General features: G+C 38.7%; 1 protein-coding gene across 1 annotated transcript; it reads left to right on the top strand.

Annotated features, from left to right (window-relative positions):
• Positions 1-432: 432 nt before the first annotated feature.
• On the top strand, positions 433-5710 carry DYRK2 (dual specificity tyrosine phosphorylation regulated kinase 2). Its single transcript, XM_053465095.1, has 3 exons — positions 433-837; positions 2033-2151; positions 3461-5710. Exons 1-3 carry the CDS (start codon positions 792-794, stop codon positions 5156-5158), a joined length of 1863 nt encoding a protein of 620 aa, XP_053321070.1. The 5' UTR covers positions 433-791; the 3' UTR covers positions 5159-5710.
• The last annotated feature ends 9615 nt before the right edge of the window (positions 5711-15325 follow it).

A 15325-nucleotide genomic window follows, 5' to 3' on the forward strand; every position in this document is an offset into this window, starting at 1 on the left:
ACCGCACACAGTAACAAACTGATACAAAAAGAGAAGAGGGCCCTGCTCTTGGGAGCTTACAATCTAGTGGAGATAAGCCTAGTTGACGTCCATATTTCGGCCTCAGTTTAGGAACTAAGTGCCACTTGTCTGCTGTGCATTTGGCGTTATGAGCAGCAGAGACAATCTGTTCAACGAATACCCAGAAAAGGATCGTGAGACAAACACACTCCAGTATTTTGTCTCGTTCACCCGCCCACACGTCTTTCGGAAAAAACGAAATCTGTGAACACAAACTCGCAGCTCGCTGCCTAGCAACACCCCAGCCGCATCTGATCGCCACCATCACCTGGCGACGCACAGACACTTCCCCCTCTACTGCCGAGGAGCTCGTGCCCTACTTTGCACTCCCCACAGTCCAGCTCCGCGGTCTGGGGGAATCACCCACTCTCACGCCTTCCCCACTGACTCTTTCAGTCACCCGTTTGAAACCTAGGTGGGGCGGATCCCCTGGAGCCTGTTATGGGTGGAGCCGGCTCACAGAGGGTGTAGGCTTCGTGTTGCCAGCTGCTGCCCCCCTCCTCCCAGTCTGTGTGTCAGACTCCCCCAGGGGGATCCCTGTTGCTGGAGAGGAGGAGGGAGCTGGGGGCGCCCCATAGTGCTTTCAGATAGGTCGGGGATGCCGGCCACTTCCTGTCTGCAGCTGATCGGAGAAGCCGGGTAGATCTCTCAGATGAGATCGCAGGGGAACCGCAGCCTGAGACCGGAGTTCATCTCCCCGCGCCCCGCTCGCCTCTCCTGCCTTAGCCGCCATGTTGTCCAAAACGATCCCTGAGGATGTTGCAGAGCAACCGGATGGTAAGAAGCGACCCCCTACATCCCATGTCATGAGGTGCCCGTGTTTACCGGGAATCTAAGGGGCTGTGTCATACACAAATTCATTCTGTTACCGTGACTTGTCTCAGAATGAAATGCCTAGCTTTGGTATACCCCCGGTGTACATCGTAAGCTAAACGTTGACCCTGGGCAATCTTCCGGGAGGTTAAAGGGGAGAGGTCACGTGACCGCAGACACCGGTAGGCTTTGTGCTTCTCAGTGAGATGTGACTGACTCTGATCGGGCGCCGCCTGGCATAGCCTGTCCCTAACTCTACAAACCCCTTTTTGTGTGCCATGCATTGTTGGTAACTGTAGGGGGAAACGCATCCTAAAACAACAAGCACTAAGTTACAGGAATGAAGTATCACCTCGTATTAAGGCAATGCCACACAGGTTCTAGGACAGCAGGTCCATGTGTTTGAGCACATGCATAGAAGGATGAGTATTGTTCCTTTAAATTATATAAAGGTTGTATCGAAAGGGGTCCTTGTTACTACATTACTTGCTCTTGTAAACCTATACCGTAGGCTTAGCTGATCATTGCAGACCAACTATCTCCATTGCCCATATGTAGACGTGTATATACTGATGACCGTAAATCTTGGTAAAGGACACATAGTTGGAATTTATTTTTGGAAATACTATTTGATGGAAGGAGTAGTTGATGCAGTTGTTAGCTGCAATCTAAAGGGTTAAAAGATTAGGGTATGATCACTTCTCCCTTTAAATGAGAACCTAAACCGGATTTACGCTGTAAACATTAAAAATAGAAGACAAACCATATAAACTCAACGCTCCTCAAAAAAATAAAGAAAAAAGATCTTTAAAATTTATCATGACATCCTGCAAATCTATTCATTTGCATATTGTGCATCAAAGTGATGCGATCAATATAGGGACGTTCCAAAAAACTTGGTGACGCCAACAATGTGGGACAGTGCAACAAATATCTACTTTCCCTTGGTTTATGTGGTTGACTTGACTATAGACTATAGACTGTTGACAATAGAAGCCATCGCGTTACTAACCATCAAGGAATCATCCAAGGCTAAGCATTTACTCTTAGAGCCCTATTGCGCTGCATGAGGTTTGGAGAGATAATCATCATTATGTGTTTAGGCTGATTATACTGACATTCTTTGTTCTAAAACGTGCTTTTTTATTTTTTGCTGCAGACATTGGACATGAAGCGCCTAACCACGTGCATCCTGGAGTGCCACATCTTGAGCCAGGAGCAAAGCGTGTGATACTTCCACCAGTACCTCTATCGGTTTATGGTTACCCAACATACCCGGTAAGATTCACAGACAGAATTACGAGAGGCCAAGTCGTTTTGGTTTTAGGAATTCATTGTTTAGCTCATAAGTGGTGTTTTAGTGTTTTTAAACTTGATCAAGAATAATGATTAAATCTTAACATACAAGGGTGTTTTACAGCTGAGTTTTAGTCTTGGCCCCCCTCCCCCTTCTGCTAACTCTCAGTTAGACAGCTGATTGGTATTAATAGAAATAAATGTGCAAGGTACAGTCAATCCGACTGGCCAGGTTGTATGCTAGTCTCTATTTTAGCTCTCAAGTGCAAGAAGAAACAGAGGCTGTACATTAAATTACTTTTACAAGATTAAGTAAATGGATAAATGTTAGAGCTGATCTTTATTAACTCTACTTAATTCTACTAAAGTCTGTCTGTACATCTCCAGCCTTGCCCAAGCACTACAGGACTCAGATCGAGATCAGATTGGACAGCTAAATCCTGAACATGGGGCTGGACAAAGTCGTGTAGAGCTTAGGAACCAGGAACTTAAGGCTCAGTGGAGCCTCCTATATAATAGAATAAAAGATGAATGAAAATGTGCCTATAGTACAAATTTAGGAGGCATGTTTACCTGCCTATTGGGTTTTGCCTAGCCCTCTGTGAACTGTATAGCATGTATTGTTCTGTATTATCAGTTATACCACATTGTCAAGTTGAAATCTGAGGGACAATATAAATAAATGTAATGAGGTTGGCTTATATATATATATATATATATATATATATATATATATATATATATATATATATATATATTAAAGCTTCATTGTTGTTTTCAACAATTATAATATAACGCCTTGTAAGTCTGGCAGTCCAACGGTCAGTGAAAATCTGTATTAACCCAGAAACCAATGTGGTATGGGTATAGCTCCAAAATAGATCATTTCTGTAATAGCTTTTTTGGGCATACAGCAGCTGTTCGGTGTTCAATGTTCTCGCTGAACAGGTGGCTACTGCTAGCAGTAGCACACTAGTATTTCGATAAATCCCTTAAATGTAACAGTTTGAAAGGTAAGTCAGTGTGACTTCGAAATTCTTTTAAGCACTAACATTAAAAATACTTGACAAACAATGTGTATTAAAACACACTATATATGCTATTTTATGCTTATGTATTGACTATCTTGCCAATTTTGTTAGATGAAATCAACATTGAGTATGTTATCTTCAAGCATTATAATCTATTCAAAATGCAGTTTCCAGCACACCATTGTAATTGTTTATTTGTGTATATTTTTTATTTGTAATGTTTGTCGCTGTAATTTATTTTATTATTCTTATTATTTTAGATTGGCAGCTATAAGCACATAATGAATGAACAGCCATCCGTTGGAAGCTGTGGACAACCAATTAAAGATGATGACAACAAGAAGACTGTCCTGACAACACAATCAAACGGGCACATAACCTCTGTTAAAAATGGACCACCCGTTGCAGAGAAGCCGCAAGAAATCACAAACCGAAAGTCACAAGGCAACACTGCAGCTGCTTCAGATGGTACTGTCAAAATAATAACACCTGCGTTAACGCCAGAATCAGCAATGAGACAGTACATGCATGAAATGACCACCTTTGAACATCATGAAATTTTTAAGTACCCCGAAGTCTACTATTTTGGAGGAGCTGCAAAGAAACGCCATGGTGTGGTAGGAGGACCTAATAATGGTGGTTATGATGACAACCATGGTACATACGTGCATGTGCGGCATGATCACGTTGCATACAGGTATGAAGTGTTGGATGTTATTGGGAAAGGAAGTTTTGGACAAGTTGTAAGAGCTTTCGATCACAAGGTACGCGAGTATGTGGCACTGAAAATAGTAAGGAATGACCAGCGTTTCCACCGTCAGGCTGCAGAAGAGATCAGGATCCTGGAACATCTGAAGAAGCAAGATAAAGATAACAAAATGAATATTATCCATGTTTTGGAACACTTCAACTTCCGTAACCACATGTGTATAACATTCGAGCTGCTGAATATGAACCTCTATGAGCTGATAAAGAAAAATAAGTTTGAAGGATTCAGCCTGCCAGTAGTTAGGAAGTTTGCACATTCAATTCTACAGTGCTTGAATGCTTTGCACAAAAACAGAATAGTACACTGTGATCTGAAGCCAGAGAATATCTTGTTGAAGCAGCAGGGCAGAAGTGCCATCAAAGTAATAGACTTCGGTTCTAGCTGTTATGACCATCAACATCTTTATACCTACATCCAATCCCGCTTCTATCGAGCACCTGAGGTCATTCTGGGTATTCGCTATGGAATGCCTATTGATATGTGGAGCTTAGGCTGTGTTCTTGCAGAGCTGCTGACAGGATGTCCACTCTTACCTGGGGAGGATGAAAGTGACCAGCTTTCTTGCATGATTGAGTTACTGGGTATGCCACCCCAAAAACTCATAGATTCCTCAAAGCGAGGCAAAAATTTCATCAGCTCCAAAGGTTTTCCTCGTTATTGCACCGTTTCGTACCTGCCAAATGGGGCTGTGGTACTCAATGGCAGTCGATCCAGAAGAGGAAGATGGCGTGGACCACCTGGGAGCAGAACTCTTGTGTCTGCTTTGAAGGGCTGTAGTGATCCTTTGTTCCTTGACTTTTTGGCTAGATGCTTAGAATGGGATTCAGTATCAAGAATGACTCCCAGCCAGGCTTTGCAGCACCCTTGGCTACGGAGACACTTGCCAAAGCCTCCAGCTGTAGAAAAGATTCCATCCAAGAAAACATCTCCATGCTCTGGTGCTATGTCATCTTCAAAGTTACCTCCTGCATCAAGGCCTGCAGCACAATCAAGGGTGAATCTGATCCAAATACCTGATTCTAATGGCAATGTACACCACAGACCAACACTGAGCTCTGGTGCAGTGACATCCACCTCAAAATTACCTCAAGCATCAGGCCCTGCAGCACAACCACGGGCTAGATTTGGCCAAATGCCTGATGCCAATGGCAACGTGCATCACAAACCTGTCCTGCCAAAGCTGCTTTAATGGGTTTCGGACATTTTTCTAAAGCTCAGCACGTTAAACATCTTAACTCACTTAAACAACTGTCCTTAAATCAATGGTTTCTGTGCAATCCGTTGAAATTTACAATCAGATTTTATATACAAAACTGTGGGCACAATGCCTTAAGGGCATGGGATTTTATTTTTTTTCTCTAATACTTGATTGGATGTTTGCCTTGCTTAAAGTGTCATAAAATCAGTGGCTGGCCACTGACTATACTATTTGACTGTTAAAGTGTATTTATTAGTATCAAAATTGTTAGCTACCATTTTATTTTAGCTAACAACATTTTAACCCTTCTTGTTTTAAAGCAACACGGGTTAAGGAGCTGAAGAATACCTGGATTTTTATCTTTATTTATGTTTTTCAGATGGACTTGTTGTCCATCCTGATAACTGAGAAGTAAATACTCAGCACCAGAGTCTATGGCCTGAATTGTTGCCTGCAAACTTGTGATCTCCTGGGAATGGCAAGATGGGAAAGCACCCCTGTCCTTTATTAGTTGAGTCCAGCCTTCTGATTTAAATGAAGTCTGAACCCAAAAGCTCAATTTGCTGGAATCTCATGATAATCAAGTTGAGGCTGATTTCTACAGCTTGAATAACAAAAAATGTTACTCACCTGGTATAAGGTGGAGATTTTCCCTAGTGAATGGAACCCTTGATCTTTTGAACAAGTATCTGATAGGAATGCGGTCATTGATATTTAACGGATGTGACTGTGATTGAAATCTTGTTTTATGACCTTATAATGATGGTCCATCAAATGGCTAAAAGGGTTCCAGCCTAATGCTTAGTTGTTATTATTTTTTATCAACATCTGTCTTCATAAAACAGTGCTGCATTTAAGGCTGAAAAAGAGAGGTGTGTTTATTATATTAATACCAAGGAAAATTGGTATTGGACTTGCAGGCTGTTTCCTTGTGCAAATGTGGGACACCTGAGCCAAGCTCATTTTTTAAAGTCTTTCTTTCCCCTCTTTAAATAGATGTTATACTGAATTTATTATTGCTAACTATGATGTTTTTCCATTTAACCAAGCCCTTGACGTACATTATATCATCTGGATATCTAATGCACTTATGTACGAATCATTTCTGTCTATTTTGGGCAGGAAACATTTTAAAACTACAGGGCTAAGTTTCAAAACACTGGCAACTTTTTGTTTGTACTGCTGTGCGAACAATCTCCACTGAGTGAGTTTTTCCCTTTTTTTATATAATATTATTGAATTAATAGTGACAGAAAAACTGCTTTACCTAATGCAGTCCAATTTAATATGTTTTAGCTGCTGTCCTAGGGTAATCTCATAACCGGGAGCATGTGGATTGTTATGATTACCTTTAAGACTGTGGTGGTTAAGATACATTGTGTTGTCACACAGTTTAGCACAACCTTTGTGTACTGTAGGTTGCAGTCTTATTCGGCCTTGTTTTATGCTCCTATCAGGACACCTTTATCACTAAGTGTATTGCTACAAAGTTCAACGACTGAAGTTATTAAGTAATAATGCGGGATAAGTTGTGCCCTTCGTGTGAATAATGTGCCTTTTTGTTACCAATGCCGTGTGGTGGGGCATGCTTTTTGGCCTATTTGTACTACTCTGTTAAAAACATTTATACAATGTCAGTGCTACTTAAAACATCCACATGATGAGAGGCCTTATAGCTGACTGTAATATAAGCAGATTGCTTCTTAAAAGGGGCTGTTATATCTAATGCCTTTTGTAATATGAATATAATTATTGCAATCCTACTGATTTTTATGTTTTTTTTTTTTTTTTTTTTAATAAACTCACTCGGTTATTAAGAACACACTGTTTTCTGTGATTTCACATACTTATTTTTACTCTGGGAATACTTGACCCTGTTGGTCCACTGGCGACATTAGTCCAAGGATGTTTTTGATTGTGAAAAGTGGATCCTTTCTTCTAGTCCAGGTGAAAACTTCGGAAGTAACAGCAGCACAAGCACTGTTTGTCATAACACTTCATGAAATGTTTTTTTCACTGCTGTGTAAAACCACTATGCGCAATGCCAAGCTTCAGCTGGAGTGCTGCAACAGTGCTACACTGTATTCTGGAGCAGTGGAGACGTGTTCTCTGGAAGTGTGATGGTAGTGGAGAACACTACCCACTGGAATGCATAGTGCCTACTGTAAAGTTTAGTGGAGGAGAAGAGGCTGTTTTTCAGGGTTTGGACAAGGCCCCTTGGTTCCAGATGAGGATAATGTTGATGTTACATCATACAAAAACATTTTAGACAATCATATGCTCCAAACTTTGTGGCACCACTTTGGGGAAGGCCCTTTCCTTTTCCACCATGACTGTGCCCAGAGCAAGGCCCATAAAGACATGGTTTGACCAGTTTGGTGTGGAGAAACTCAAGTAACCTGCACTGAACAACTTAAGGATGAAGTGGAACGCCAGCAATTGCGATCCAGCATTCCCATACACACTCCAAGATCTTATATATCACGTTAGCACCATCTTAACTTTTTAATCAGGGTTATTGAACTGTTTAAATTTGCATCTTTATCTGAATCAAACTGTATCTTGTTTGAGTACATCAGATTTACCATACTTGAATTGAAAGTAATCTTTTTACAAGTTAATTATAAAATCCTGACTCAGGTATGCTTAAGGAAAGATATAAAATTGTCCTTGGATGTTTTCATTTGTTATTTTTTGTCAATGAGTGAAAATACATTCTATTAAAATTTTTATGTGGAATAGATAGATGATATTTCACTAAATATGTTATACTGTGGTTAGTAAACCTCATTTTCAGATATGGGCATAATATCAGATGTTTATTTTGGACATGGAAGGTGAATATAAATCAAACACACCCACAATTATTGAATAATTAAAGGTTACCTCAAAAGAAAAGTGAAAATATTAGCAAAATATTGATGATTTTATGATTTACAAAGTATTTTGTTAGAAAGGGATGCATCAAGCTCCATTTATTACTGTTATCCTTTATTTATTAAGCAAAAACATATTATGAAGCTCTGTACAATTGAAATGGCATGGTTAACACACATAAAAAAATATATATTTACACATACAGATACAACAGGAGTTGATGGCCCTGTCTGTGGTCATGCTATCTAGCATTATGGTACTTGTATACAAAGTTCCTGGCAAGAATGGTAGGCTTCTGAGGCCTCCACTTGTGATCTTGCAATCGAAAAGAATGATATAGGTAGTTGAAACAAAATGTGACATAACAGTAGCTCTCTTGTAGCTGTAATTTGGGGTCAGTGGTTTCAGGATGCAGAAGGCAACGTATAAATAAAATTAACATAGAGGTAGGCAGGAGTCGGTTAGTTCTTGCTGAGAGTTGGTGGTTTGCAGATGGCTTGTGGTGTTACAGGAAATCTAAAGAGAAAGATAAACAGAATAGTAGGAATGTAAAGTAAAAAAAGGGGTGGGATTATAGTTCAACAGAAATTCTCCATGGCTATTAATCAGCAGTGACAATGAAAATCCATTTTTTTATACAGCGAGAAAATGCTATTCCAGTAAAATTTTCAAGAACTATATGTAAAATACAATGCTGAGTGGTTGTGCATATGACTGGATTTTTCTGGTTTGGCAAGAGTGAAGGAGAAGAGCTGCCTCAAACTTACATCTATTATTTAGGATTTTTGTTGTTGTTATCGTTTCTCTGTCATCAGCTGCCCAAACAGTGGCAATAACTCCATTGTCTCTCCATACCCTCCAGCATTAAATTCAAAGTACTGACCTATACAGACCTTAACAACTATGCACCCCCTATATCTCCACTCTCAAATCTGAATACACTCCTATCCAATTTATTTGCTCCTTCCATGACTTGTATCTCTCTTCTACCATTATTACCTCTTCCCACTCACATGAGTTTTGCACTCAACCCCCCACCCACCAAATAGATTGTAAGCACATAGTAATTTTGAATTGTCAATTTTCACTGCCTCCTAATGTAACGGTGCTATTGAATCTGTGGGAACTATATAAATAAATACAATGTCTTGACCTAAATAAATATTACATTTGTAATCATGTTTGTATAACTGTAACACAGTAGTAATGTTACTAACAGCTGCTTATTCAAAAATCTAGTGGGCAACTGACACTCCAGGTCATGTGACACTTGTTTCCTGCTCCATGAGGACAAGTAGTTCTCGCAAGAAAAGGAATGAGGCCTGGACATAGACGAGAGAGAGACGCTCGTCTACCTTTATTGGCATATTTTTGTATGTGGACTCACTCTACTGTTCAAATGGCCGTCCATATTGTAACAATGAACAAGTTCTTTTTTGTTTAATCAACTACTATTTAAGGTTCGATATTCCTGTTTTCCCCAATGTGCCTGCAGTGATTAATGGATTTGGCCACTGCTACAAACAATATGGCCAAACTCATGAGAAATAACAACTTGCTATCGGTAGACGGGATGGAAATGTAAAAAAAAGAAACATACAAGTCATTAATAATATCTTAAGAGTGAGATTTCCATTATCTGATGGATTATCTTAATGTCTTTGATCATTTAATCACAACTCTTGTTTAACAGGAAATTCATTTCCAACCATAATATTTATTCTTTTTTTATTTTTTGTCAAAGCAATTAGGTGTTAAATCACATAAGAAAAAGCTACTTATTTTGACATTTACACATTTGCATAAGGCAATACTTTTTCCAACAGAAGGATATATTTTTGGAAGATACAATGAAGATATAATACTGCTTCGTGTCCAGATCTTTCCTGTGTCAAGGTATGACAAAAGGAATTAAGAACAAACTGACAATTTTACCCAGCACGTACTCGACTTATTAGGGAGACCTGAGGTGTTATCAGATCTCAGATGCCATTTGATTCTCACTGTATGTTAGTGCTTTCCATCTAAACATTGTAACCTTTGGATATCTGTTAAAGGGGCACTAACATACCCTCCTGAGTTTATTGTACCAACTTGCCTTCCTATTTGTAACCTACGGAATGATGATGAGCTGACAATGAAATCCAATATTCTATAAAAAAAAATACTTCAATCCTGTTCAGCCCAGACATTTTTTTAAATGTTGTCACAAAGATGAGAAACAACTCATGAAGTTTTCTTCTTTAAGGAACCAGTTGCTTACATTTCCCACATTGTCTCAACTAAATATCTCTAAAGAATGTTACACTCACAACAAAAATATTATTACAGTTAAGTAGTTGCACTGAGCCAATTTTTTAGTCACTAGAACTTATTCACTCTATGGGTTCATACTAATAATGGCTGAAGGTCTGTCTTGTACTGTTAGTTTCTACATTTATTATTATTATTATTTATTGTTTTATATAGCACCATCAAATTCCATAGCTCTGAACTTTTAATTCAGGTTGGACAAAAAAAAATAATATACATATATATATATAATTTCTTCCTATTTTAGATATTTGTCTTTATACTTTGCCAGGAAAGGAATGGTACGAGAGCCAGGGGTCCAGAAGTAAGCTACACTGTCCAGGAAACAACTTTGTTAGCTGTATCAAGTAACTATTATTTATTATGATCACTATTTGCTTCCAAAAAATCTTTTGAATTGCAAAATATTACTATTTCAGGAAATTTGGTTTTAGCCTTACTGATGCTATTAAGAAATTTATGTTTTTTTACAGTCCACACAGCTGGTAAGACAGGAGATGGGCTGCAAACCAATGTAATGACTGTACAATGAATGTCGAGGGATTTGAGGCGACTGCTGTCACTTTGGCTTTAAGATGAAAATAATTCTCTGGTCAGTCACTTCCCTCCCCCTCCAAAATGCTTCATGCCCGACATTCTTTCATAGACATTCTACAGTACAATGCTTAACATGTTGTTAAAAGCAATCAAACCAAAATGAAAGCATCAGAAAGAGCACATTAATGCCATGGTCTCTTAAATTTTCTTTCAGTCTGCCTTCAAGGTTGCAGTTTATTGGAGTGGGTACAGCGATAGATTTATACATTTAATCCGCTCACTGTAAAAACATCTTTTGTCTGACCAGTTTGTTTTTGTTGCCTTATAGGGAAATTATACATTATAGATTTAAGCTGTTGTATACAGCACGAGTCTATGTCAGTTAGGCCAGTCTGATCTATAAGTTGAAACCACCCCAGGGGAATGAATATATGAGTGCTGAAGGAAGGCTGCAGGGATATGACGTCTTATTGTGCTACTTGCTCCTGCTGGCATACTCATTGATTATCAGCTCAAATAAGCTTATCTTGACTGACAACCTGCCATGCACATTAATACTGCATGTCTCAACACTGTGACCAGTAAGTGCTGTCTATTGGATGTCAATTTCTGTTTACTTATATTATTTATAAGATGAACATTGACTCCTGAAAAAATACTTTATTGTTATTCTAAATTCAATCTTACCGTGTGTATATGAGATCGTCAACTTGTGTTTTTAACAGATTATTGGGTTTAGGGAAGATTGTGTAATGCGTATGCCTCGGGGAAGCATCATTAATTCTCTAACTACCAACTTCCTATAATTTTTAGTTAAGGTCCTTTAACTCTCTACCCTTCAAGCAAGCTCCTCAAGCCTACTCTTGTTATTCTTAACATTATCTCTTCAAGCCTCCATTTTTGTCTTTCTTAGCCATCCCCCTTGCTCTCCCCTTCATGTTAATTTGTCACCTCATTCCACATTTGCCTGTCCTTTTTACCCCTTCAAGCCCCTTTAAAAATTGTCTATATGTTAACAGAGTGCCTGGACACTGGGCAGCTAAAGACATTTGTTCCCTGGATAGTGCAGCCTTGTTCAGGACCAATGTGCAGAAATGCACAATATCACCAAAACAAAAGTTTATAAAAGTGTAATACATAAAAAAACTCTTATGAAAAAAATATGTATATTGTAGCTAGGGCTGCCATATCAACCATTTGTTCTAGGCAAACCACCACCTAATGAAACATTATTATTAATCACAAAACCCATAAATTGTGCTGGTTCTCAAAGAATACAACCTTGTCGAAGTTAAGATTTATTTGAAGGTGATCAGGTACCTGGTACTGTCAAGGTCCCCCCCAGCCTAAAGAGTTGAGAAAAAGCTATGTATGTTGCTTATGTGGTTGCTATGTCACTATTGATATCACATACTAGTAATATTTATAGCGGAAACAAAACCATTCCTTATTTTTAAAAACATCTGATTTTGTTGTTTTATTAAGATCCACCTAGGGGCGCTCGTATGAACCGATTGTGATGTTCAAATAGAGGGACAAAAAACAATGATAGTGTAGACTGATTTATAGGAATGTGTACACTAAACCAGGGGTTAACAAGAAAGATCATTTTAGCTCACCAACTTGCTATACATTATGAGCATACCTGGGAAGGTTCTCTTTGGGGAGCTGATTTGTTTTTCTCCTTCATCCCTCACGTCCATTCCCTCATTAAATCCTTCTGCCTTCACCTGAGAAGCATCTTCCGAATCTTTCCTTTCCTCACAAGATAAACAGCCACTAACTGCATTGGCCCCTCTATACTATCCAGAATAAAATTCAAACTCCTGATCATGACCTATTGAACTCTTTACAACTCTGCACCCCCTACATATTTACCCTTGTATCCAGATACAGTATTCCCCTAACTGCCCATTCTTCCCAGGAATCTTCTACCGTGAATACCTCTTCCCACTTACAAAGTCTGGATCTTATACATGCTGTATCACTTCTCTGTCAGACTTTCTCCCTCATACTCTAATTTCAAACATTCTGTTAAAAACCCACTTTTTATGAGAAGCAAACAATATTTGCTTTTAACATTCCCAGCCAGTGTCTTAATCAAGCCATCAACAGATACAATATCAACAGATGTCTACTTCTCATCCTTGCTTCAATTCATTCCCATCCAAGTTGTCCTCTTGTACATTATCTCTTCCCCCCTCAACCACCAACTAGGTTTTAAGTTCGCAAGAGCAGGGCCCTCTTTGCCATCTATACCTGTATGCATCATTTTAAATTGTCATTTTTTTGTACTATCTCAGAATCTGCTGGTGCTAAATAGATACATAAATGTAATGTAATTTGCGGTGTACAAATCAGTGCACGCATTCTTAAGATATTAGCGTTACAAACATTATTGTATAAATTGGAGGAAGGTGTTTGTGTAACAGTATATTCAAGGCCTGACCAGATCTTGACTTTTAGTTGTTTTAATGTTATCTTGTATTTTAATGTTAAAGTTTTTGGTTCTGAAGAGTATCTTCTATTACATTTGTTTGAAAGATTGAATACAGGTGGTATTCACATGGGTTTCTATTTATGATCTGTCAAATTGGAAATTTGCAACATTTATATGGCCCTCCTGAGTGCTGTACAGGCCACATGCAAGCCATTGCAAACATTGCCCAGACCACAGACAGAGAAAATAACATTTTCTGGCATAACATTTTGTAGAATGTTGTCACCAAAGTCTAGAGGTCTAAAGGCTTTTATGCATTACATATAATGTAAAGACATTTTACTTCTGAGAGGTTGGTAAATAGGTCAAGTCTTTTCAGCAGGAAAAAAATGGGCAGACTAGATAAGCCGAATAGTTCTCAAACCCAAACATCAAATTCTGTGTTACTTTTACCTGTCCATTAAATTGTTAGAGGGAAATTCTCATTTATTCTGTTAATTAGCAATGCTAATTCAAATGAGGAATTTGCTGTTTTGACAGTAGTTACATAATAACATGTTAACGGCCTCATTTTTATCAAAGATAAAGGGAGATGTCACCCACATTTATATTGGTCCATTATTACCTTGTTGAACGAAGCACACTAGAAAACTTATTTTTGTGGTTTTGGTGGGGCAGGATACAGAGACTGGCCCATTTATCAGAGCGGCCGATACTTCTATTCAGTACAGGAGAGCTGCCAAAAATAGACTGATTCTGACAGTGTTTAGACTATGAACAAGGTTTGCCAGCTGTTGGCAGTGCTTATGCTATCCTAGAAATGTGTTCTGCCCTGTCCAAACTGGCTCAGTTCCAGGGCAGTGTGACAGCTGTAGGATACATTTGTAAAATACTGAGCGCTCCAAAAACAGAACTGGCCTTGTTTCAGAATACTTGGCTAATGGGATTTAAGCATCTTTGTATAAAGGAATACAATGTCATTGTCATGTTTAAGCCTTTGTAAAGCAATGTAGAATTTTTGTTGGCATAACATAATAGCTTTGTATGTACTCTCTTAAAATGTTATCTCCCTGCTTAAAGCAGTGTTCGACAAATATCTTCATTTCAGTTTATGTAACCATTGACATTCCAATAGATTCAAAGAAAATACGTCAGTTTCTTGAAAAAAAAAGGGTCTAAGTTTTATTAATTTATATCATGGTTTATCACATACAGTATATAGCTGAGCGATATTTTAATTGTCAACAAATGTCAATTCGAACTTGTTGGAAACTTGAGTAGCAAGCAAACATGCAATTTAACTTTGTGAGTGTTTGCTGTATGTTGGGTCTTGCAATAATTATCAGTTTTTAAAGAATTTGTCAACATAACTAATTTCAACTAAGATTACCTTAATCCAAATCTGTTCTAAATTGTAAAAGAGTAGTTATTCTGCTGAAGAACTTTTGTTTCATGATTAATAATAGACAATTCATGCATGTAGCATCTTATCTCTGGGGATCCGAAGGTAGGCTTGCAGCCAAACAGGTAGGCCACGTTTCTGCTCTCCTCTTTCATCTGATGAGCAGGCACAGCAACAGTGAGTGAGCAAGAGGTCATCTGATGTCATCTCCTTTGCCCATCTCCATTGTATACTTTTTTATTGTCTGCCTATGGTTTTTGACCTCTGGGTTGCCTCCTGACCACGAACCTTGTTGCCTGCCCTAATGTGTGCTTGTCTTGTATTAAAAAATCTAGAGCCACCTGTCCCTGACCTTTGGACTGTCTGACCATTCTCTCAATTTTACCCTGGTACTACGCATCCAGCATGCTGCTCCTTGGGTGGTCCTGCCACCTCTCAGACCTCCCATGTTAGTGGTGTTTGCAAGGAGAGTACGTTCTACCTCGGTGATCCACAATCCAAACTACTTGAGCAGTACTTTACTAACCATCAATTTGCAAAGGCAGTATATCCTATCTGTAGAATAAAGTAACCCCATCTAGAGGTTGGT

Source organism: Spea bombifrons, chromosome 4, assembly GCF_027358695.1.
Source record: "Spea bombifrons isolate aSpeBom1 chromosome 4, aSpeBom1.2.pri, whole genome shotgun sequence".
NCBI lineage: Eukaryota > Metazoa > Chordata > Amphibia > Anura > Pelobatidae > Spea > Spea bombifrons.

What these genes read in the sequence shown, in the direction of transcription:
- DYRK2 (XM_053465095.1), top strand. Translation starts at nt 792, where the DNA reads ATGTTGTCCAAAACGATCCCTGAGGATGTTGCAGAGCAACCGGATG. An exon ending in TGTTGCAGAGCAACCGGATG is followed by an intron (nt 838 to 2,032) that starts GTAAGAAGCGAC and finishes TTTTTGCTGCAG; the next exon opens with ACATTGGACATGAAGCGCCT. An exon ending in ATGGTTACCCAACATACCCG is followed by an intron (nt 2,152 to 3,460) that starts GTAAGATTCACA and finishes TTATTATTTTAG; the next exon opens with ATTGGCAGCTATAAGCACAT.